The 24,638-nt window shown below is 42.6% G+C and overlaps 3 protein-coding genes across 10 annotated transcripts in view; 2 read left to right on the top strand and 1 right to left on the bottom strand.

Moving 5' to 3' along the window:
- Nucleotides 1–24,000, bottom strand: part of SFI1 (SFI1 centrin binding protein) — a 99,423-nt gene extending 75,423 nt beyond the window's left edge. For 3 of the 8 annotated variants that reach the window (XM_035017426.1, XM_035017431.1, XM_035017432.1), the window contains exons 1-4: nucleotides 19,956–24,000; nucleotides 13,170–13,298; nucleotides 2,256–2,429; nucleotides 153–224 (exon numbers count right to left, since the gene is read on the bottom strand). In XM_035017426.1, coding sequence (XP_034873317.1) covers nucleotides 153–224; nucleotides 2,256–2,429; nucleotides 13,170–13,192 — 269 coding nt within the window. In that variant the 5' untranslated portion in view covers nucleotides 13,193–13,298; nucleotides 19,956–24,000. Of the gene's footprint in view, nucleotides 1–152; nucleotides 225–2,255; nucleotides 2,430–13,169; nucleotides 13,299–15,721; nucleotides 15,998–19,318 lie in introns of those variants that run through there. The other 5 variants (XM_035017427.1, XM_035017428.1, XM_035017429.1 and 2 more) reach the window with 5 other exon arrangements.
- Nucleotides 11,722–12,614, top strand: LOC118018305 (putative dispanin subfamily A member 2d; the record flags this gene model as incomplete). The annotated part of the gene is made up of 1 exon (XM_035016696.1): nucleotides 11,722–12,614. A coding segment is annotated over exon 1 (306 nt), but the record flags the coding sequence as incomplete, so codon positions are not given.
- Nucleotides 24,001–24,318: 318 nt separating the features above from the next.
- EIF4ENIF1 (eukaryotic translation initiation factor 4E nuclear import factor 1) overlaps nucleotides 24,319–24,638 on the top strand; it is a 46,253-nt gene continuing 45,933 nt past the window's right edge. Inside the window, exon 1 of the mRNA XM_035017420.1 lies at nucleotides 24,319–24,485. The gene's annotated coding sequence lies outside the window, so the exon portion shown is untranslated. The remainder of the gene's footprint in view (nucleotides 24,486–24,638) is intronic.

Below are 24,638 nucleotides of genomic sequence, written 5' to 3'. Positions count from 1 at the left end.
AGATGACCATTATATCATATGCCTGCTGGAGGCTTGGGGGTGGGGAGGGGAAGAATGTAACACATACCATAACAAAGGTTACACATGGGCTTAATACAAAACAAAAACCTAGAATGAACTCAGAGAAGTTTGGTGTTCTGAGCTAATACTACCTGGCTTTAGAGGGAAATACTCTTCCAAAAGTCATTCGAATCCACAAATATAAGAACTTCCTGGCCACGCATCTGAAAGAAGGAAAGAAAGGATATATACACATTTTAAAACTCCATTTGACTTATTTCATCAATTTTCTGGAAAGCAGAGGGAAACTAAGGTCCCCCGGGGAGAGATGCTAGCATGAGTCAAAAGGTGAATCACAGCTAATCTTCCATCAAATAGAGCATAGGATGGGACAGATTTATAAAGCCAAGATCAAGCAGATTGTTTTTACTATTTTTATTTTTATAAGTAATCTCTACCCTCATTATAGGGCTCTAACTCACAACCCTGAGATCAAGAGTCCTATGCTCTACTGACTGAGCCCACCAGGCACCCCCCAAGCCGATTATTTTTGAAAAATATTTTCAATATAAAGTCTTTTGTCACTGAAGACTTCAGAGTTGAGGAAAAGGAAGTACATGATAATGCTTTTATTCGTATGATTCTTACTGCCTAAAACACCTAGCAAATGCCCACTTACCTGTCAAGGCTCATCTTCAATGCTTGCTCCTATGTAAAGCCTTCCTGGACCTTCCCCAACCCAAACACGGTGAGTAGCCTTGTACCCTCAACACTCTGATCCAACCGTTAGTAAATATAATGTTATGACACCAAATCACAGTAATCAGCTCATAGGGGACCTGGTGTTCCCTCTGCACTGTGAGGCCCTGAGAATGGGGACCATGTCTTATAGGATCCCAAGTACCTAACACAGTGCCTGGTATACACACAAAAAAGGTGGCTTGTCTTGGCCAGTTTGTCTCCAGGTTCAGTTTGGAACACTCTTCTTCCTCCTACCCTTTATCTGGCTTATTCTTACATTAACCTTTAGGACTCATCTTAAACCCCACTTCCTCCAGGAAGTTCCTCTGGCTACACTAGTGGGGCTGATCTAGTCATGTGGGCCTACAGCACCACATCCTCTCATCTTATAGCATTTATCATGCTTTCCTGGTGTGACTTAACAGTCTGTTAAGCCGACATGATTTTAAGCTTTCATGAGGTTATAGGCCAGGAATGTCTTATTCACCTTGTATGCTCAGCATCTAGCACAACACCTAGCCAAGTAGGCACCTGATAAAAATTTTTTTTGTAGTTTTATGGTTTTATTAACACAAATACAATGTGTACAGAAGCTGTCTATTCATTTTCTTCACTGCGCAGCCTGGCATTGGGATTGGTGGCTCTGATGGTCAGATGGGCTGCTCTTTCCACAGTGGCTTTGTGGTTCTTAGAGGAGATACCGTGAGCAATCCCTGCACAGTAAGATTTGTTGCACATCCTCACCACTTCAACCTCCTTGACGTTGTGGACTAGGAACTTCCAGAAGCCACTGGGCAGCATGTGCTTGGTATTCTTGTTGCTCCCGTAACGTATGTTGGGCATCAAGATCTGGCCCTTGAATCTTCTGTGCACCCTACTGTCAATGTCTCTGGGTTTCCTCCAATTGCACTTAATTTTGACATATCTGGTGCCTCCTCAGGCAGCGCCAAGGAAGAGAAAGCCTGATAAATTTTTGTTGAGGGTGCCTGGGTGGCTCAGTTGGTTAAGCGTCTGCCTTTGGCTCAGGTCATGATCCCAGGGACCTGGGATTGAGCCTGGCATCGGGCTCCCTGCTCAGCAGAGAGCCTGCTTCTCCCTTTCCCTCTACTGCTCCCCCTGCTTGTGCTCTCTCACTTTCTTTCTCCCTTCTCTCTCTCTTGCTCTCAAATAAATAAAATCTTTAAAAAAAATTTTTGTTGAATGAATAAATGAATGCCTTTGATAGACCTAATCAAAAGTAGTGGAAAATGACAATTTTTCTCAGAGTATGTTTGGACTTTTTCTGGAAGACTCTTTATAACTTACACATTGTGGAATGTGAATGAAAACACAGAATGACAGACTTTAAGTGTGCAGATTCCTAAATATTGTTTTCTTCTGAACATCCTGCCACAAAGAGTAGGCATCAAAGTCTCCAACTAATTGAGACAGAAGAATAGGAATCATCCCCTCATTTTCACCAAGGGAGAACAATGGAAAAGCCACTGCAGGCAGGTGACAACTTGCAAGCTCACCTGATACGCAACTCTCGTAACCGGTTCCTTTGGGTCCAACCACGTGAGGCATGATACTGAACTGGATGACTGGCACTAGGTATCTCACTCCGCATCCCAGAGAAGGCAGAAGACTTCTGGTTGGTCAGTATCTTTGGAGGATAAGTTTTCTTAACTGCACCATCCTTAAAAGACCTTAAATTTGAGGAGCAATGGGAAAAGGAGAGAATCAAATTATCTCTGCATGTGATGCAACTATCTTTTAACAAACAAGTGAAATAGATAAGCTCAATGAGACAGACTGATAGTAACTATGCTTCAAGGACAAAAAGCAGCTCAGCCTCTGATAGAAATACCTGCCATTCACAATGGTGTGTCCAACATCCCTAAGGCTACCCCCTAGATTCAGTGATGATTAGATCGAAGGGCTCACAGGACTTAGCATATAGTTGCACTCATGGCTATCATTTATTACAGCAGGAGGGCACAAAGCAAAATCAGTAAAGAGAATAGGCGCATGGGGCAAAGGCTGCCGGAAATCAGGTGCATGCTTCCAATGGTGGAGTCATGTAGGATACCCTTAATTCCCCCAGCACCGAATTATGTGAACACATGTGAAACGTTGGCTACCAGGGAAGCTTATTAGAGACTCAGTGGCCAAAGTTCTTACTGGGGGATGGTCCTACAGGCACCCTCTGCCTATCACATACCAAAATTCTAGATTTCTAGGACAGCAGGTGCTCAGTATAAAACAAATTGCACAAACAGTTCTGGCACAGTTAACTACCCTTATCAGTCAGGGAATGGTGAGAACCCTCCCGAAATCTAAGTTTCTAGACACCAGTCAAAGGCCAACCTTGTAAGCAGGACTTTCTAAGGATAGCAGTCTCAGGCCTGCAAAGTTAATTCTTTTTTGCATGAATGGAAAAACAAACATAACAGAGAAGAGCAAAAAGGAAAGTGAGTTCTTTAAAAACACTGATAAAACTGGGGCGCCTGGGTGGCTCAGTCGTTAAGCGTCTGCCTTCGGCTCAGGTCATGATCCCAGGGTCCTGGGATCGAATCCCGCATCGGGCTCCCTGCTCAGCGGGAAGCCTGCTTCTCCCTCTCCCACTCCCCCTGCTTGTGTTCCTTTTCTTGCTGTCTCTCTCTGTCATATAAATAAATAATATAAAAAATTAAAAAATTAAAAAAAAAATAAAAATAAAAACACTGATAAAATTGACAAAAAGTCAATGAAACTGATCAGAGAGAGAGAAAAAGCCAAAAACCAGTATTAGGGGGGAAACACATCATTACAGATCCTAAGAAATATTGTAAACAACTCAATAAAAATAAATTTGAAGATATAGGTAAAATGGATAAATAGCTAAGAAACCAAAACTTATCAAAACTACACATGAAGTATAAAATGTGAACAGTCCAATAACCATTAGCAAAAATAAACAGTAGTAAAAACCTTCCCGCAACAAAATCCTCAGGCCTAGATGGTCTTGCTGTCAAGTTCTACCAAAATGTAAAGAAAAATTCATGCCAATCTCACATAAACTATTCTGAGAATTGTTTTATTTTTTTATTCTATTCTATTCAAGAAAGAGAGAGAACAGACGAGGGGCAAAGGGAGAGGGAGAAAGAGAATCTCAAGCAGGCTCCACACACAGTACTCAGCATGGAGCCTGGCATGGGGCTTGATCTCACAACCCTGAGATCATGACCTGAGCCGAAATCAAGAGTCACACACTCAACCAACTAAGCCGCCCACGCGCCCCCTGAGATTTCTTTTTTTAAAAAAAGAACACTACCTATCCCCAATCTACATAAAACCAGGTGGTTTTAGGAGACTAGCCATAACCTTAATACAAAACCTAACAAGGAAATTTTAAGAAAGAAAAATTTACATCAATCTCACTAATGAATACATATGTAAAAATTTAAACAAAGTATCAGCTAACTCAAGTCAGCAACACAGAAAAAGGATAATACAATATGATGGAAGCTTAATTCCAGAAAGCGAAGGTTAACATTAGAAAAATCAACCATTAAGACAATCATATAATCATTTCAATAGATGCAGAAAAGACAGGTGATTAAAAAATATTCAATATCCATTCATGACAAAAAGTCTTAAACTAGGAAAAGAAACCTTAATCTGATAAGGGCTACCTAAGAAAAACCTACGCAGATACCATACTTAAGGTGAAATACTGATAGCTTTCCCCTTTGAGATTATGAACAGGACACGTAAGACCACTTCTATACAACGTTGTACTGGAAGTTCCGGCTGGCAGAGCAAAGCAAAAAAAGAGAATTATAAGTCATTAAGACTGGAGAGGGGGAATAAAGTGTCATTTTGCATATGACATGATTATGCATGTAGAAAACCCAAAAGAATCTACAGGTAAATTACTAAAATTTGTACAAGTCTAGCAAGACTATTTGATACAAAAACAATATAAAAAATATATATACAGTTGATTCTTGTTATTTCCAGTATTATATTCTATAAAGCCACCTCAAATATTCTGTGTCATGGATTGGAAGAATCAATATTGTTAAAATATCCATACTACCCAAAGTATCCACAGATTCAATGTAATCCTTATGAAAATTCCAGTGGTATTTTTCACAGAAATAGAACAAATAATCCTAAAATATGTGTAGAGCCAAGAAAGACCCTGAAGAGCCAAAGCAATCTTGAGAAAGAACAAAGCTGGATATACCACGTTCCCTGATTTCAAATTATATTACAAAGCTATAGTTTTGTTTTGTTTTTTTAAAGATTTTATTTATTTATTTATTTAATTGACAGAGAGAGAGAGAGAGAGCGAGAGAGACAGCGTGAGAGGGAACACAAGCAGGGGGAGTGGGAGAGGGAAAGGGAGAAGCAGGCTTCTGGCCGAGCAGGGAGCCTGATGCGGGGCTCGATCCCAGGACCCTGGGATCATGACCTGAGCTGAAGGCAGTCGCTTAACCAACTGAGCCACCCAGGCACCCTACAAAGCTATAGTTATCAAAACAGTATGGTACTGGCATAAAAAGACACACAGATCAATGAAACAGACTAGAGAGCCCAGAAATAAACTCACGCTTATATAGTCAACTAATTTATGATAAAGGAACCAAGAATACACACAGCGGGGAAAGGACAGTCTCTTCAATAAATGATATTGAGAAAACTGGACAACTACATGCAAAAGAATAAAATTTACACCATACACAAAAATTAACTCAAAAGGAATTAAAGACTTGAATGTAAGACCTGGAACCATAAAACTCTTAGAAGAAAACATAGATAGTAAGCTCCTTGACGTTGGTCTCAGTGCTGATTTTTTTGGACTTGACACCAAAGGCAAAGACAACAAAAGCAAAAATCAACACATGGAACTAAAACTAAAAAGCTTCTGCACAGCAAAGGAAACAATCAACAAAATGAAAAAGCCATCTACTGAATGAAAGAAAATATTTGCAAATCATATGTCTGATAAGGGGTCAATATCCAAACTATATAAAGAACTCCTACAACTTAATAACAAAAAACCCAAACAATCCAATTTAAAAATGGGCAGAGGGCGCCTGGGTGGCTCAGTTGGTTAAGCAACAGCCTTCGGCTCAGGTCATGATCCTGGAGTCCCAGGATCGAGTCCCATATCAGGCTCCCTACTGAGCAGGGAGTCTGCTGCCTCCCTCTGACTCCCCCCCGCTCTCGTGCTCTCTCTCTCTTACTCTCTCTCAAATAAATAAATAAATAAATCTTTAAAAAAAAAAAAAGGGCAGAGAATCTGAATAGACATGTTTCCAAAGAAGACATACAAATGGTGAACAGGTACATGAAAAGATGCCAGTATCCCTAATCATCAGAGAAATGCACATCAAAACCACAAGGAGATACCACCTCACACGGGTGAGAATGGCTACATCAAAAACACAAGAAATAAGAAACGTTGGCAAGGATGTGGAGAAAAAGGCCCTTACACTGTTCATGGGAACGCAAACTGGTGCAGGCACTGTGGAAAATAATGAGTTTCCTCAAAAAATTAAAAAGAGACCTACCATATAATTCACAATTCCACTTCTGGGGATTTATCTGAAGAAGGAAAAAAAATACTAACTCTAAAAGATATACACACCCCCATGTTCACTGCATTATTTACAATAGCCAAGACAAAGAAACAACCTAAGTGTCCACTGACAGGTGAATGGATAAAGAAAATGTGATATATATAAATATATATATACACACACACACATATATATATATACACAATAGCATATTCTTCAGCCATAAAAAAGCATGAAATCCTGCCATTTGCAACAACATGAATGGCCTTGAGGGCCATTAAATGAAACAAGTCAGACAGAGAAAGACACCATATGATCTCCCTTATATGTGGAATTTTAAAACAGAACAAAATAACAAGCTTACAGACACAGAGAACAGATTGGTGGTTGCCAGAGGCAGGGGTGGAGGTGGGGGGGTCAAAATGGGTGAGGGAGTCAAAAGCTACAAACTGCCAGTTATAAAATAAGTCATGTGGATAAAATGTACAGCATGGTGATATAGTTAATAATCGTATTGCATATTTGAAAGTTGCTAGGAAAGTAAATCTTAAAAGTTCACATCACAAGAAAAAAATTCTGTAACTATGTATGGTGAAAGATGTTAACTAGACTTAAGTGGTAAGCAGTCTGTGATATATAAAAATACAGAATCATTATGCTGTACACCTGAAACTAACATAATGTTGTACCTCAATTATACCTCAATAAAAACTTAAAAAAAAGGGAAGGACAGAGCATTCCTTGTTTTGTCTCAGCTGAGAATGTGCCTGTTGAGCAACTCAAATTTTACAAGGCTCTACACATGTCCAAGAATGACCCCGAGAGCACTGAGAAAGTGCTGGGAGATTTGGGGGTTAAAATAAATTTTGGCGATTACCTGAATTCACAAATTCAGAATCTACAAATTAGGATCAACTGTATGTATTTCTACAGACTAACAATAAACAAAAAATAAAGCTATTTATATACTGTTTTCAAACCACAAACACCAAGTACAGGAGTAAATCTAACAAAAGTTGCAGGGGCACCTGAGTGGCTTAGTTGGTTAAGCGTCCAACTCTTGATTTCGGCTCAGGTCATGATCTCAGGCTAGGATCGTGTTGGCCTCCCCGCTCAATGGGGAGTCTGCTGGTCTCCCTCTCCCATCGCACCACCCGCCCCGCCCCCCATCATTGCTCGCTCTCTGTCTCTCTCAAATAACAAATCTTTAAAAAAAAGTTATAAACATTTGGGGTGCCTGGCTGGCTCAGCCAGTAGAGCATGCAACTCTTGATCTTGGGATTATGAGTTCAAGTCCCACGTTGGGTGAAGAGCTTACTGGGAAAAAAAGTTGTAAACATTTTTATAGGGAAAATTTTAGGACTTACAAAACAGTTATTTTTCCCAACGTGATCTATAGCTTCAAAGTAATCCCAATTAAAATCCCAACAGTTTTTGTTTTGCGAGATGGGGAAAAGACCTGACAAGTTGACTCTGAAGCTGATATAGAATTGCAAAGACCAAGACTAGCTTACAGACATTCTTTTAAAAGTCCCTGGTGAGGGGTGCACGGCTGGCTCAGTCAGTAGAGCATATGACTCTTGATCTCAGGGTCATGAGGTCGAGCCCTATGATGGGTATAGCGATTTCTTAAAAATAAAATCTTTTTTAAAGAAGTGTTTAAAAGTACTAGGTGAAAAACCTTACTTAGATCTCAGACTTCTGTAAAGCTATATAATCAAGTCATCATGATTTTGTAGCAGGGACAATTCAACCATAGGCATAAAGTAGAAAGCCGAGAAACAGACCTGAGCTTAAATGCATTAATGATAAAGGTGGCGCTGTAGAGAAGTCTTTCCAGTAAACTGTGCTGGCCCAACTGGATATCCACATGGAAAAAAAAAAAAAACAACAACAAAAACCTCATATGGCAAATAAAAATCAGTTTCTTTTTTTTTTATTAAAGATTTTTATTTATTTTTTGACAGAAAGAGACAGCAAGAGAGGAAACACAAGCAGGGGGAGCGAGAGAGGGAGAAGCAGGCTTCCCGCCGAGCAGGGAGCCCAATGTGGGGCTCGATCCTAGGACCCTGGGATCATGCCCTGAGCTGAAGGCAGACGCTAAACGACTGAGCCACCCAGGCGCCCCACAAAAATCACTTTCAAATCGTCTAGAGAAAAAAAAACGCAAAATAATAAAGCAATGAAGGCAATACAGAATACATTCATGACCCCAGGAAAGATCCCTTAAAACATGATGGAAAAGATATATTAAAAAAAGCATCATTTTTACTACATTAAAGTTTAAAACACCGTAATTCATCAAAAGATACCAGAGTGAAAAAAAGTGAGCCACAAAGAGGGAGAAGATATTTGCAACACATAAAACAGAAAGAACTCACATTTGGAAAAATAAAAATTCCTATATATCAATTGGGGGAAAGACTCAATATACAACTGAATAGAAAAATGCGATTAAGGGGGCGCCTGGGTGGCTCAGTCGTAAGTGTCTGCCTTCGGCTCAGGTCATGATCCCAGGGTCCTGGGATTGAGCTCTGCATCGGGCTCCCTACTCCGCAGGAAGCCTGCTTCTCCCTCTCCCACTCCCCCTGCTTGTGTTCCCTCTCTTGCTGTGTCTCTATCAAATAAATAAATAAAATCTTTAAAAAAAAGAAAAATGCGATTAAGAGTTGAATATGTACTTCAGAAAGAGGAAATCCAGATGCCCCAAAATAGGTACTCAACAGCAACAGAAATCAGGAAATATGAATAAAAAGCACAGTAAGCTATGACTATATCCCCACCACAGAAGCACAGTGTTGGGGAGATGTGGGCCAACAGCACAACCCATACATGGCCAAAATTTACTAGAAATACAAATCATTGGACATGACCCCAGATCTACTGAATCAGAACTCTGATGGTGGAGTCCAACAATCTGTGTTTACCAAGCTTTCCAGAGCATTCTGATGCAGGCGTGAACTTCAGAACCACTGTGTGCCACACTATGCATATGAGAATCATCACATTCAAAAACTGGAAACAGCCCAAATGCCCGTCAACAGAATGGATAAACTGTAATATTCCTATAATGTATCATAGAGCAAGGAAAATGTGCAAACTACAACTATAGACAATAACATGAAGGAATCTTATAATCTTGAGAGAAAGAATCAAGACACAAAAGAATACATACAATATGATTCCATTTATATAAAGGCAAAGAGGCAAAACTAAACTATATTGTTTTGGAATGCATACTTAACTGGTAAAAATATAAAGAAATTTGAGAAAGTGATTACTATTAAGGTAGGACAGTGGTTTACTCTAGGGAAGAAGGAGTGGGTGTGATTAGGAAAGGATACAGAAAAAGGGACTTCGGAGGTGTTGACAACACACTTTATCAGTGTGATGGTTACATGTTTGTTTCAAAATGATATAATAAACAGTACATTTCATGCACCTTTCTGAATCTAAACTGTGTTCTAATTTTTTTTTTAAAGCAAACACACTCCCTTCTCAAGGTCCCACATCTGAAGCTGTAAAGTAATTGGAGAAAATAAGAGTTAGAGGCTACCGAGCTTCATTTTAAGCCACGGTTAATTTGCTTCAGAGGATGAAATGAGGCAGGCCTGAAGAGTGCTCTACAGGGCACAAGGGAAACACTGTCGGGGTGCTGATTCAGCTTTCAAGGATCCCCTTTCTATGGGATCAGCAGGGGCAGACCTCAGCAGCCATGCTGGAGCTCCATAACCCTTCTCCAAGTCCCAGTGAATTAGAGCAGGAGGAGAAATCTGACTCACACTGGACTATCCAGATTCATCCACCCAGGAGTGAATTTTGAGCTGAGACACAGACTGAACAGGAGTTGGAGGCTGAAGCACCAATATGGCACCACTCAGGAGGAAAGGTCCAAACAACTGCCAGATAGGTCACTCCCACCATACTCTGGCTTCTACCCTGCCCAAGGCCTAGTAGGTTCTATAAAAAATTTCTGTACGTTAGTTACCATCAGAGGTTGCAAGCAATCAGAACCCAAATCAAATAAGCATAAGGAAAAAAAAGTGTAACAACAGTAAGGGTCCTTCAACAAAACTGACAAGCCTTTAGCAAACTGCTAAAAGTAGGAATGAAAGAGAGGACATTACCACTAACTTTTCATAAACTGAAAGAATATAAAGGACTACTATGAACTTTATGCCAACAAATTAAATAACTGAGATGAAATGAACACATTCCCAGAAAAACACAAATTACCAAAATTGACTCAAGAAGAAGTAGAAACTCTGAATAGACCTATAACAAGCGAAGAAATGGACTTAGTAATTAAAATGTTTCCTACAAAGAAAACCCCAGGTCCAGATGGCTCCACTGATGAATTCAATCAAATATTTTAAAAATAAATGATGCCGATACTCTATAAATTCTTCCAGAAAATAAAGAAGGAAGGAACACTTCCAAACTCATACTTTGAGCCAGTATCACACCCTGATACCAAAGGCAGACAAAAATACACACACACTGGGACGCCTGGGTGGCTCAGTTGGTTAAATGTCTGCCTTCAGCTCAGGTCATGATTCTGGAGTCCCAGGATGGACCCCATGTCAGGCTCACTGCTCAGCAGGGAGTCTGCTTCTTCCTCTGCCCCTCCCAGCTTGTGTTCTCTCTCACTCACTTTCTTTCTCTGTCAAATAAATAAATCTTTTAAACACACACACACACACACACACAAAATATAGACCAATATCTAATAAACAAAACTATCAACACAAAAATCCTCAAAATATATTAGTAAACCAAATCCAACACATAAGAACCATACAAAAAACACCATGCCCAAGTTGGATTTATCCTAGGATGCAAGGTTTAACATCTGAAAATCAATGTAATATACCCTATTAATAAAGAACAAAAACCATAAGATCATTTCAACTGATGCAGAAAAACCATCTGACAAAATCCAACACCAGTCATGATAAAAATTCCCAAGATTCCCACAGAAAACTGATGATATACTAAAAACAAATGATAATTTGAGGATGGCCGATTTACAAAGGTGTGCGTGTAGGGGAACCACAAGGGAAAGTGCAGGAACCTGAAGCTAGTAGAAGCTAAGCTAGTGTCATCTCTAGGCCCAAAGGGATAAGGAGAGGAAATAATTACCAGAATGCAGAAGGAGAGTCAGAGACTCCTGCCTCACCAGGTGCTCTGTGAACTTCAGTGGAGGGACACAGCCAACCCAAAACATCTTGCAAGGAGGGAACCAAGGGAATAAATAAATAGTCTGGGCTCATTCTTCTTCCTCCCCCTACCTCCTGCCAGACCTCTTCTTTGGCCAATCCCATCAGGAAACCTTGGATGCCAATGAGCGGAGATTAGATATTCAGCACAAAGAGGTAATTCCCTAGTTCTTGCACTTTGGAAGAATTCTGAACTAGAGCTTCAAGAACTAGAGCTGGTGTCTCAACATTGTTAGATCTTCCTGCTTCTGTCAGTGTGCTGCCTCTGCTTGGTGGATACTGCAACTGCAGTCACAGCAACCTCAGGAATAGAGAGCAACCCTCTCTTTAAATGGCTGTCTCAGCTTTAGAGAAAAACCCCTGATTAGCCTATGCAGTCACATGCCCAGGGCAGTGGGACACTCATGACTGGCCAGCTACAAGCCATATACCCACCCCTGTCTGAGGTTTGTTAGTAAACAGCACTCTTTCTTGTAAATTCCTTCCTTTTGTCAAGGTTAGCCAGAGCTGGATTCTGCTATTTGGAATCAAAAGAACCTTCATCTAGGCTGAAAGTAACCATGATCAAAAGCAGGAGAAAGATCCAAAATACAGTCAGCCTTGCGTGTTAGAACTTCCAACCGGAGGATTCCCAAACACCAAGAGAGGAATCTTTGGGGAAAAAAACTACTGGGGAAATGGAGGGCCCAGAGCACTGTCCAGCATCCAGACCACAGCTACTCCATCTAGCACCAGGAATGGCAATTCCCAGCGCTTCTTTCCTGGTGCCCACACTGGTGTCCCCACTACCTAGGAGATGCTCAAGGAGGAGCACAAGGTGGCTGTACTCCGGGTGACCTATAGCTTAGCTCCCACGGTGACCACCATGATCAACATCCGCTGCAAGATGTCGGTGCCCAACCACATCATCTGGTCTCTCTGCAACACAATCTTCATGAACTTGTGCTGCCTGGGTTTCGTGGCATCCACCTACTCCATGAAGTCTAAGGACCAGAAGGTGGTGGGTGATGTGGCTGGAGCCCAGGCCTATGCCTCCACCACCAAGTGCCTGAACATCTGGGCCCTGGTCTTAGGCCTCCTTCTGATCATTGCGTTCATCAATATTTCTTTTTTAAAGATTTTATTTATTTATGAGAGAGAGAGAGAGAGAGAGAACATGGGGGGGAGGGTAGAGGAAGAAGCAGACTCCCCAGTGAGTAGGGAGCCCGATGTTCATCATTATTTTTCATCATTATTTCTGCCACTGGCTCACTGATAATTTTCTAAGCAATTTCAGAGAACATAAAACATTATGGAAGCTATTAGCAGCTGCCGTAGCCTGAGGCTGTCACTCCTATCACAGAATTTTATATACATGTCAGTCTGCAATTGAATTCAATAAAGTACTTGTGTGTGGGGAGGAAAAAAAAAAGAACTTCCAAACTCAGCAAAATCATCCTCATTCTTGCTCAAAATCATAATTTTAATGATGGATATTTCCACACACTCAAAATGGTTTTGAACTCTAACATTACATATGAAATGTACATTACACTCTAGATGAGAAAACCAAAATACCAACAAAAAAATCCTTTCCCAAAGTTCCTTTCTCGCCACTTAGGATTTAGGAATGGGTCACAATTTCAGTTATCTTTTTTTATTAAGTCCTATCACTCACCTGGAGTCCACCTTCCTCTGCATTCTCTGCTTACTTCTCTTTTGATGGAAATTTGGCAGTGGCTTGATATACACTTCTCAGTGAGCAGATTCTTCATGAATCAAAAAGTCTTTTATCTTCCCTTTTTAACTATAAAAAAAGAGGGAAAAGGAGAGTAAATTATCTGAAGCCTCTTAGGAGCCACATTTCTGAACAGCTACATGCTAGCTCCTAATCTCTTCTTAATTCAACATTAGATGAACATGGCAAGTCTATGAAATTTTTTAAATTGCATTTTGAGAGACTATGGACTCCGAGAAACAAACAGAGGTTTTAGAGGGGAGGGAGGTGGGGGGATGGGTTAGCCCGGTGATGTGTATTAAGGAGGGCACGTATTGCATGGAGCACTGGGTGTTATATACAAACAATGAATCATGGAACACTACATCAAAAACTAATGATGTAATGTATGGTGACTAACATAATAAAAAAAATTAAAAAATAAAGTTATTTTATAAGAAAGGAAACTGGGAGGAGAGAGAATGACACTCAAAAGGCTATAACTGGCTCATTCTTCTTATCCAGGTGATGCTCTAAGACCTCCAACTTCCCTTCACAGGAACACTAGGAGAGGCCTAGATTTCTTATTTTTTGCCAAATCAATTTTTTGTTGTTGTCAATGTTACCTCTAAGAATATCCAGGGAGTTTTGGTCAAAAGTAAATTACCGTGTACAGTTCCCATTTTCATTTGGTGATAATTTCTACCAGTAATATTCATTATGAACCAATAAGCAACATAGTTTTTATTTATTTCTTAGCACAAAGAATAGCAATGTTGTGGGTTGGATTGTGTCCCCCTAAAAGAAGTCCAACTCTGAGTACCTATGAATTGACCTGATTTGGAAATTGTCTTTGCAGATGTAATTAAGGTGAGGTCACACTGGAATAAGGTGGGCCCTTAATCCAGTATGACTGGCATCTTTATAAAAAGAGGGGATGAGACTGAGGGACAGATACACACAGAAAGGAGAATGCCATGTGAAGAAAGACATACAGGGAGAACAGCATGTGATGATGAAAGCAGAGACTAGAAAGATGTGTCCACAAGGCAAGGAACACCAAGGACTGTTGGCAACACCAGAAGCTAAGAGAAATGCATGAAACAGATCCTCCTCCAGAGCCTCCAGAAAGAGGATGGCCTGTTGACATCTTGATGTCAGATTTCTAGCTTCCGGAACTATGAAACAATACATTTCTGTTGTTTATAAGCCACCAAGTATATACTATTTTGTCAGAGCAGCCTTTGGAAACTAATTCAAGTAGTAACAAAAAGGAGTAAGATTTAAGTACATGGTGGAAGAAAGCTAATAGGGTGGACTTGTCTTATGTTGAGTAATTGTGAGATATTTATAATAAGACATTCATTCTAAAAGAATGAAATCACCGTTTATATTTCAATGACAATCAGAGAAGGAATTAGCCAGAAAAGAAAGTTAAACCATAAAAAACGAATAGACCTTACTGAGATCAAACATTTGTCCTCCTCGTCTTTCTGGTATCACACTCCAAGTAACAAAAGTCACCATTAGTGACTATTTCCGTAAATAAAGGATATTTCAAACAGGGATTTTTGGCTAAATACTGCTATAATAAATGAGTCACCACCTTGGGTTCATGTTTTGTTGTAATGATTAATGATTCTCTGGAATACCTACAGAGTGGGATACCAACAAGATGCAGGCCTACAGAATCTCAGAAGAGCTCAGAACTAGAAGGAACAAAGGAATGGCTCCCAGAACTGAAGCCACAAGCCACAAATGAGGGGACTGAATGAAAGTCTACATGGTGAGCATTTGGGGCCACTGGTCTCCTTCCCAACCCTCCCAGGCAGGGTATCCAGCTCCTTCTCCACACCTTGCTTCCAGAATTCTGGCAGCTCAACTGGTACCTCCCAGTCAGGAGACTGGAAGAACCTTTGCAGAAGAAGCTAAAAACTAAAAGCCCTCAAGAGGGCGCCTGGGTGGCTCAGTTGGTTAAGCGACTGCCTTCGGCTCAGGTCATGATCCTGGAGTCCCGGGATCGAGTCCCGGGATCGAGTCCTGGGATCGAGTCCCGGGATCGAGTCCCATATCGGGCTCCTTGCTCAGCAGGGGGTCTGCTTCTCCCTCTGACCCTCCCCCCTCTCATGTGCTTGCTCTCTCTCATTCTCTCTCTCTCATATAAATAAATAAAATCTTTAAAATAAAAAAAATAAAAAAAATAAAAGCCCTCAAGATTCTCCTATCTGTTCCCTACTTCCCTCAATGAAAATGCACGCTCACCCCTAGAGAGAAGCTCACAAACCTGCAAGTCCTGCTCAGACACTGGGAGCGTCTAACTAATTTCTCAGTTGCTGACAATTAAGTATGAATGGACAATCAAGAATCACAAGAGATTTGGATGTGACCTCCAACAAGAAAGAGACCAAAGCAAATGAAGAAATCTGAGGAAGTCCACGACCTGTGATGCACTCCTGCCAAGAACTTGAATCTAAATATCATCAAGCATCATCTACAACTAAGTACCAACTTACCAAAAATACAGGGAATAAAAATGATTCTGCAATCAGCAAAATCGGTGATGTAGGAAACTTCAAAGGACTAACGACCCAGTTCCTTCAACAAATAAACTGCAAAGAGGGGAAACTTACACATTAAAAGACACTTAAGATGTAGATCAATCAAATGCAATGTATGGACTTTGATTTTGGATCTTGATTTTAACTAACTACAAACCAACTGTCAAAAAATATGAAACAATCAGGGAAACTTAAACTTTAAACTTTTTCTATTCTAAAAAATATTTTAATGAGTTATTAAAGAATTAATTTTTGGGGGGGTGCCTGGGTGGTTCAGTTGGTTGGGTGTCCGACTCTTGATCTCAGGGTTGTGAGCTCTGAGCTCAGCATGGAGTCTGCTCAAAATTCTCTCTCTCCCTCTCCCTTTGTTCCTCCCCTGGCTCATGCACACTGTCTCTCTCTCACTAAAATAATCTTAAAAAAAGAAAAGAAGAAAGTCTCTCAAAACTGAAGGATGCAAATCCTCAGATGAGAGGTCCTGCACAGAGGCCAAATGTCAGGGATCAAACACTTTTTCCCTGTGCAAGGAGAAAAAGTTTAAGCTATCCCATCCTTTTTTTTTTTATTAAGATTTTATTTATTTATTTGGGAGAGAGCACAAGCAGGGGGAGCTGCAGAGGGAGAGGGAGAAGCAGGCTCTCCACTAAGCAGGGAGCCCGACGCAGGGTTCAATCCCAGGACCCCACCACCCCGGGATCATGACCCTAGCCGAGGGGAGGGATAGACGCTTAACTGACCAAACCACCCAGGCACCTCTAAGCTATCTCATTCTTGAGAAGTTACAGGAAAACTGGATGTTGTCAAAATTAAAAATAGTTGTGTTTCAAAGGACACCATCAAGAAAGTGAAAAGACGACTCACTGAATGCGAGAAAATACTGGCAAATCTATTAAGAGACATATCTAGATTATATTTTTAAAAATTCCTACTACACAGTAATAAAAAAAAAACCCAATTTTAAAATGGACAAAGGATGTGAATAGACATTTCTCAAAAAAAAAAAACATAAATGGCCAATAAGCACATTATAAGATGTTCAGTATCAGGGCACCTGGGTGGCTCAGTCGTTAAACGTCTACCTTCAGCTCAGGTCATGATCCCACGGTCCTGGGATCGAGCCCCACATCGGGCTCCCTACTCAGCAGGAAGCCTGCTTCTCCCTCTCCCACTCCCCCTGCTTGTGTTCCCTCTCTCGCTATCTCTCTCTCTGTCAAATAAATAAATAAAATCTTTAAAAAAAAAAAACACAAGATGTTCAATATCATTAGCCATCAGGGAAATGCAAATCAAATCCCAATGAGATAACCATTAGGATGGCTACAATCAAAAAGAAAGAAAGACTGGGGCACCTAGCTGGCTCAGAGGAACAGGCAATTCTTGATCTCAAGGTCGTGAGTCCGAGCCCCACACTGAGTAGAGATTATTTCAAAAATTAAACTTAAAGACAAAGATAATAACAAGTGTTGGTGAGGATGTAGAGAAAGTGAAACCCTCAGACACTGCTGGTGATAATGTAAAATGGTGCAGCCACTTTGGAAAACTGGCAATTCCTCAAAAAGATAAATATAGAGTTACCATCTGACCTAGCAGTTCCATTCCTAGGTACATAGCCAAGAGAACTTAAAACAAATGTTTATACAAAAACCTGTACATGAATGTTCACAGCAATATTATTAATAATAGCCAAAAAAGTGAAAGCCCAAATGTCCACCAACTCATGGATGGACAAACAAAATATGGTATATCCACACAATGAAATATCATGCAACCATAAAAAGAAATGCACTACTATTACATGTTAAAACATGGATGCATACTGGCACATGCTAGGTGAAAGAAGCCAATCACACGGGAGCATGTATCATATGATTCCATTTATATGAAATGTCCAGAACAGATAAATCTATAGAGTCACAAAGTTAATGCCTGGCTGCCTAGGGCTGGAAGGACTGAAGGGAAATGGGGAGTGACTCCTCTAACATTAAGGGTTTCTTTTCAGGGTGATAAAATGTTCTAAAATTGATTATGGTGTGGTTGCATAACTGAATATATTAAAAACCACTGAAGACTTTCAATTGGTGAATTGTATTCTATGTGAATTATATTGCAATAAAGCTGTTAAAGAAAGAAAAGGAGGAAGTAGAAGCAGTAGTTATTAAAGGAAAATGTATCCCCCAAACCAAGGAAGCAAATAGAGGGGAAAAAAAGGAACACAGGCAACAGCAAATTCAATATAAGAGAATAGCAAAAAGAAGCAAATCCCAGGATAGATGTGAAAAGAAGTTTCTGGATTAGAACTGAGTACAGCAGGCACAGAACCACCAGATCAGATTAGAACAGAGGAAGATCTCCAGGAAAAAGATGAAATGGACAGTTTTGAGAGTAATTTTGCAAAAAATTTAGATAGGCATATGAGAAATGCTGATGCATTCAGGGAAAAAAAAATTAATGACCTGTGCATGAGTACTAGGCAAATGAGAAAATAAGATAATTATTCATTTTCAGAAAAAAATAATGGGATGTACAAGAAAGAACAGTTGCAGTACTCTGGTATAGCTGTGAAATGTTATATAACACTGACCACTTATCTTCCACGGATAACAGTCAACACTTTATGTGTAAAACTAAAAAATCAGGAAATATCGCCCATAAGGATATATACTTCCAACTTATAAATAAGATCAGGAGAAACTGCTAGCAGAATGGAAATTATGACTGGGGCGTGGGGCTATTTTCTATTCTAAGCTTTTTTTTTTTTTTTTTAAAGATTTTATTTATTTGACAGAGAGAGAGACAGCGAGAGAGGAGGGCACACAATAGGGAGAGTAGGAAAGGGAGAGGCAGGCTCCCCGCGGAGCAGGGAGCCCGATGCGGGGCTCGATCCCAGGACCCTGGGATCATGACCTGAGCCGAAGGCAGACGTTTAACGACTGAGCCACCCAGGCGCCCCTCTACTATAAGCTTTTATTATTGGTTTTTAAAATCATGTATGTTAACTTGAAAAATTAAATTACTTTTTAAAGAACTTTGTTTCTACAGGGGGCACCTGGGTGGCTTAGTCAGTTAAGCATCTACCTTCGGCTCAGGTCATGATCCTGAGCCCCGCATCGGGCTCCCTGTTCAGCCAGGAGCCTGCTCCTCCTGCTTATGCTCTTTCTCTCTCTCTCTCTGTCAAATAAGTAAATAAAATCTTTAAAAAAAAAAAAGTTTCTACAGTACTTCGCAGCTGCTAACAATGACTGAGAAATCAGTGATCCTACTAAAGAAAAGCAAGGAAAGACCTAAATTTATATCTTAAGCATCCAAAACAGTTTCAACTACTTCTTCCAGGAAGCCTTGCCTGATACCTCCAAGCTTCATATTTTCATGGCACTTGGGCAGGTACCATGAGATCTAAAACGAATAGATTAAAAAAACAAACAAAAAAACACGTATGTAGCGGGTACTCTCTGTCAGGTATAGATAGTACTAAACATTTTTCATTCATAACCTGCCTTTTAACAACCACCCAAACAGGTGGTAGCCATTTCATTCATTTTACAGACGAAGTACCTAATTGAGGTCATTAGCCAAGAGGTAGGGCCGGACTGGTACTCAGGTCCCTAACACCATTCGTTCAAATATTTGCATCTACACAGGCTGACAAGAAACCTGAACTGCCTCCCATGAGATAATAAAGAAGCATTTATCTCCCGCTGCCGGTGAGGCTTCACTGTTGTTGACCTGCTGGGCCCTCTGGGTTCAGATGAGGCCTCCCAGGTTTGTGCACACTAGCCCCGGGCCTGGCCATGCAGCAGGGACCCAGAAACTCCTCATTCGGATCCGCGCACGCTAATGAGCCTTGCATGGATGCAGGCACCGGCGCCCGCCTGCAGCGCACCAGACGCGCGGGAGGAAGCGGCGCCCGGAGCCCGGGCGACTAGACGCTGACGGGAAGCAGCACCCGGCAAGAAGGACGCAAGCACCATGCTGGGCGAGGAAGGTGGGCTCCGAAAGTCCTGCGCACTCTCTTCACACCTCTTCCATTCCCAGATCACAATCCGTGGATAGGCAGCATCGCCTGCACTCCTAGAGAAGGAAGCGGAGGCCCCAAGAGGAGAGTCCACAGGGACGTGCGCTCGCCGCTGGACTCCCAATCGAGGAGGCCGAGCCACTCAGAGGCTGGAGACGATGCGACCGGGCCTCATACCTGACAAGCCGAGCACTCCGGCCTCGCGAAGTCCCAGCAGGAGTGGGCAGCCGCGGCCCGCGCTCGTCCGACCCGCGGGGCCCACACCCTCCTCAGCGCTTCCCGCGTCTCAGCACGCGTGTCTCGCGCCGGCCCCGCCCCTGTCTCCACGGCGACGCGGCGTGCGTGTGACACGCCCCTCCAGGGACTCTAGAGTTCGCGCAGCCTCAGTCCGATAGGTGACACGCCTCCCTCTGGCAGCCGCAGAGCACCGGCAAGGCTGTGTTGGCCCCAAAGTGCGCGGATGAATACGCCGTCTGTGCAACCTCAAGGTGGGCTTTCGGACTCCTCGGCCTACTCGCTTCTCTCAGAGCTCAGCTTCCTACAGCCACTCTTAGACAAGAGAAGTAGGAGTTATTTCGAATCGGATTCCCGAGCTACGCCTCACGCGGCAGGGACTAGGGATGAGGCCCACGCGGACGAAGGTCCTCCTTCCCCCCACTTCCAGGCTCCCGCGTGAGCCTCTCTAGCTCTTGGTTCTCGATGGTTCCCAGCCGGTGCGAGCCAGCCCCTAAAGAGTAGGGCGCGCGCATGCGTGGACCAGGGAGGTTGTCAATCTGAAGGGCAAGGGATATGTTGTTCCGCGGCCCCCGAATTTAAATTATCCCAGGCTGGGATCTTCTCTGAACCCTTCCTTAAAAAATGTATTTAAGCACTAATTGTTAGTAAATAGTCGTTAACTTTTTTTAAAACTCTTATCTTTTAAAAAATAGGAGTAAGGGAAGGTAGGTGGGGCACTTTCATATGCTTTTCTCCTGCGCTTTGTAAAACATTTGAAAGCACATGAGATTTTTGGTGGAGACAGCAAAGGCTAGCATTATGTACTTAAATGCTTGAAAGATTTTATATTACAAATATGAGGTAAAATAACTTGTTGGGTGTCCTGGGATTAAAGTCACACAGGTAGTTTGCATTTTTGCTGGATTTTCTACATATGCTAATTTTTGTTACTAAAAAACAGGTGTTTAAAAGAAGTTCCACTTTAGCAGGACACGGGAACCAGTCTTTTAGGGATGACTAATTTAGTGAGTTTCAAAGTCCTAATTAACACTAATATTTACTAACTGTAAAATTAGTCTTATAAGTACTTTATGCTTTCTAGATGATTTGCTGATGCTTTATTCCTGTCATGTACCTTTACTACCGTCAACTTTGACTAATTTAGGAAGGGATGAAAGGCATTTTCGAATTATTAATGCAAATAATTACTCCTGTCAGGAAAGATTAGAACAGTATAGAGTAACAACAGCTAGTGCAGCAGCGCTTACTCAGTTGGCTCTGTTTTAAGTACTTCCCATAAATAAAATCAAACATGTAAAGCACCAGAAAGGGTAGAGGCTCTGCAAAGAATTTGTGTGGTCTTCCAAAAGTCCCTTAATTTCTTTATAGTCCTTAACCTGAGTACATTATGCCACACATCTGTGAAACTGTTCAACTCTTTTTCTTAGAACCAGGGATTACCCTTAGAGCAAGAAAAACTGAACAGGAAAAAAACGCATTTAGAGAGGCACTGTCTAGTTGAGGTGTAATCCCAACTTTCTGACATAAGGCTGCTCTAAAAATTACTAGGTTTCTAGTATTTTCATCTGCTTCTCTACTGCTCTTGGACTGCTAATTTCCCCAACTGACTGAACTTTTGAGCCCCCTTATGCCAAACTTTGAACCAACAACTGAACCTAAATGAAGATCTTGCAAATACTTAGTAAAGAACAAGAGTAAATAATTTCTTATTCTCTCAAGGAGCCTCTCATACAGATATTTGAAAATTCATTAATTGCAAAAAGGGGCATTTAGAATTACAAACTATCATTCTTACTGAGAATATTCAAAAGCTACAATTAAACAAGGATTTGCAAGCATCTAGGTTTTGTATGACACAGGTGACCCTCCCTTAGTAAATTACTACCTTTATTCCCAGGTACTAATTTGCATCTCCTTTCACAAGGACAAATTGAGTCTGAGAGATAAGTGAGTTGAGACCAAGGTTCTACAAGATACTAAAGGAGAGCTTGGTGGAAGAGTACATCCCAACTAGGACAGACCGGAGGGCCCAGGAAATTAGCTCCAGGCCAGGCGTCTACCATGGTAGCTACAATGCCTTGAGCAGATTTTATGTGTAGTTGTGGTAATTTTAACGACTGAGCCACCCAGGCGCCCCTTTTGGTAATTTTAAAATATGTCCACAAATTCTTTGACACTTCTGTATAAAAGTAGTCTAAGTCCCCTCCCCTTAGTGACTTCTTAATAGAATACAGCATGTGGCAGAACACTGAATGACTCCGAGGCTAGGTTAGAAAAGGCAGTTCAGCAGCTGGCTGCCCACAGAATCCTGCCACCATGTTGTGAGAAAAGCTCGGGCCACAGAGAGGGCATGTATAAACGTTCCAGTCAACAGCTCCAGGAGTCCCAGCCGACAGCCATCAAGCACCAAATATGTGAGTAAGCGAGCCATTAGATGGAGCAGAAACCAGGTGTCTTGCAAAATAAATAATTGAGTTAAGCCACTGAGTTTTGGGGTGGTTTATTACACAGGAATAAGGACAATGTTCTTAATATCTCTAATTCCTCAAAAGTAGGTACTGCTATCCTTTTTTGACAAAGGAGTAAACAGGTCCAGAAAAACGAAATGACTGGCTCAGGTTTCACACCAACTGGCAGAACCAGAATATAAGAGCTTCAAAGAATGGGCCTTCTTCATTATATCTGATAGCAAAAGGATTATACCATTATCCTCAACCTTAGGAAGAACCTGATTCCAAAAGCAACTTGATTTCTAAAATATTAAGACGAGCATTGTTTCATTACCTACAATGTGCCTCTGAATAGGCTTAAAAAAATAAAAAGGCAGCTTTACGGAGGTTGTGTAAGGCTTTTTACCCAACTTATCCTTTTTAATATTGATAACAGCCCCTGTGAGATGGGTTATCATCTTTCCAATTTTACTGATTAGAAAACCAAGGCTAAGGATAAAGAACTGGCCTAACCCCAGCCTGTAGGGTGTGGCAGAACTGGGATGCAAACTCCGGCCCAATTTGCAAATGTTTCCCTCTGCCTCTTGCCTGCAAAGATCGTTAACACATGTTATTAAAAAAAAAATTGAAACACATTTTATTCAGTATTACAGACTAAAAGAAAAATATTTTCATAATTTTCTCGGTTGCCAAGACTCATAGGAAGGGAACTTGGCGATCACTCAATGCCCAATCCCCTTATTTTACAAGTCAAGTTCAAAGTAGGCCCCTTCAAAGAAATGGAGACTTCACTACCCTTTAGCGAGAAAAACTGCGTTTCCCTCTACGCCCATGTAACATTTCACAGCAAGCCCGGGCGGTCAGCACGCGACAGAAATTGGGGCTGGGGATATTCCTGCAGACCGGGCTCACATGTGATCTCCGTCAAACCTTTACTGATGGCTCCTCCCCAGCACGGCAATTACTCTCATTTCTCAGAGTAGGGAAATTGTTTGCATTGCTGTGCACCCATTTGCCAAAGTCTCGCCACCTGGGACTATGCGCTTCACATTCGCCGTCTCATTTTCACCCAAACACTCGCACTTCCCCTTCCCGTGCAGGCGTAGAAAGACTCGGGTTATGGGCGGGGGGGAAAAAAACACCTTTCCATGAATCTGTCAGTCGCCTTTAGCTCAATCAAAAGCAATGGTGGCAAGTTTGTTAATGCAACAACATACAATCACATAAATTTATAGAGAGGAGCCATTTTAGAAAGAAAAAGGGAGAAAAAGGGCTTTGCCCAACATTACGCCACTAATGAAAAACCTGAGATTCGAGCCCACAAACGCCAGGCTCAAAAGCCCCCAGGTTCGCCTCAGACTGCCACCGCCGAAGCCCCACGGTTCCCCGCCGTCGCGAACCGTGCGAACGCAGCAGTCGTCGCGCTCCCAAATCGCACCAGGCCGCGGACCCCGGACCCAGACCTCGCTGGGACCACCGCCTTCCAGGGAGAGCTGCCAGGCGCGGACTGCAGGCTCCCAGCACCGCCCGCCCCTTTCCGCTCCGCCCCGCCCCGAAGCGCTCGTGGGAACGCAGCGTCCTCCCGAGGGCTGCCCAGGACGACCGCCTGCGCGCACCGAGAAAGGCTTCCGCCGCCGCTGCCCCAGCCCCCTCCCCGCCGTCGCCATCTCCTCCCCGCCTCCGCCTCCCCGCCGCCGGGCGCACGCTGGGGCCGGCGTCCGGGGAGCGCGCCGCAATGTTTCTCTTTTCCGCCCGGCACCGCCGCGGCCACCTCACATCCGGGCGCGCAGTGGCGAAGGCGGTGCTGGGGCCCGGGTGCGTGGAGGGAGTTATTAAGGCGGAGGGGGTCTGGGAGGAGGGGCGGAGGGTTGGGCTGTGGTTACGGCGGCTGAAGAGAGACAGTCCAAACGGGTGGGGGGGCGAGAGCGAAGGCCTCGCGGAGCAGCCCTCGGACCGGCGCGGGCGGCGGGGAGGGGAACGGCGGCCGAGGCAAAGGGCCGCCGAGCGGCGGAGGCACCGAGTAAGTGCCCGGCGGCAGCGGGAGCTGGGGCGCCTCGCGCCAAGGGCCGCAGGGAGGGCAGGAGCGCGGGCGCGCTGCTCCTGGGGTCGCGTGCGTGAGCGCGACCGCCGGGGTGCGCGCGGGGGGCGGGCAGGGGCGCGAGGCCAGCGGGGC

The sequence above is a fragment of the Mirounga leonina genome, unplaced genomic scaffold (assembly GCF_011800145.1).
Source record: "Mirounga leonina isolate KUSES-001 unplaced genomic scaffold, KU_Mleo_1.0 Mir_171, whole genome shotgun sequence".
Lineage (NCBI taxonomy): Eukaryota > Metazoa > Chordata > Mammalia > Carnivora > Phocidae > Mirounga > Mirounga leonina.
This window is presented reverse-complemented; position numbering and strand designations above follow the sequence as displayed.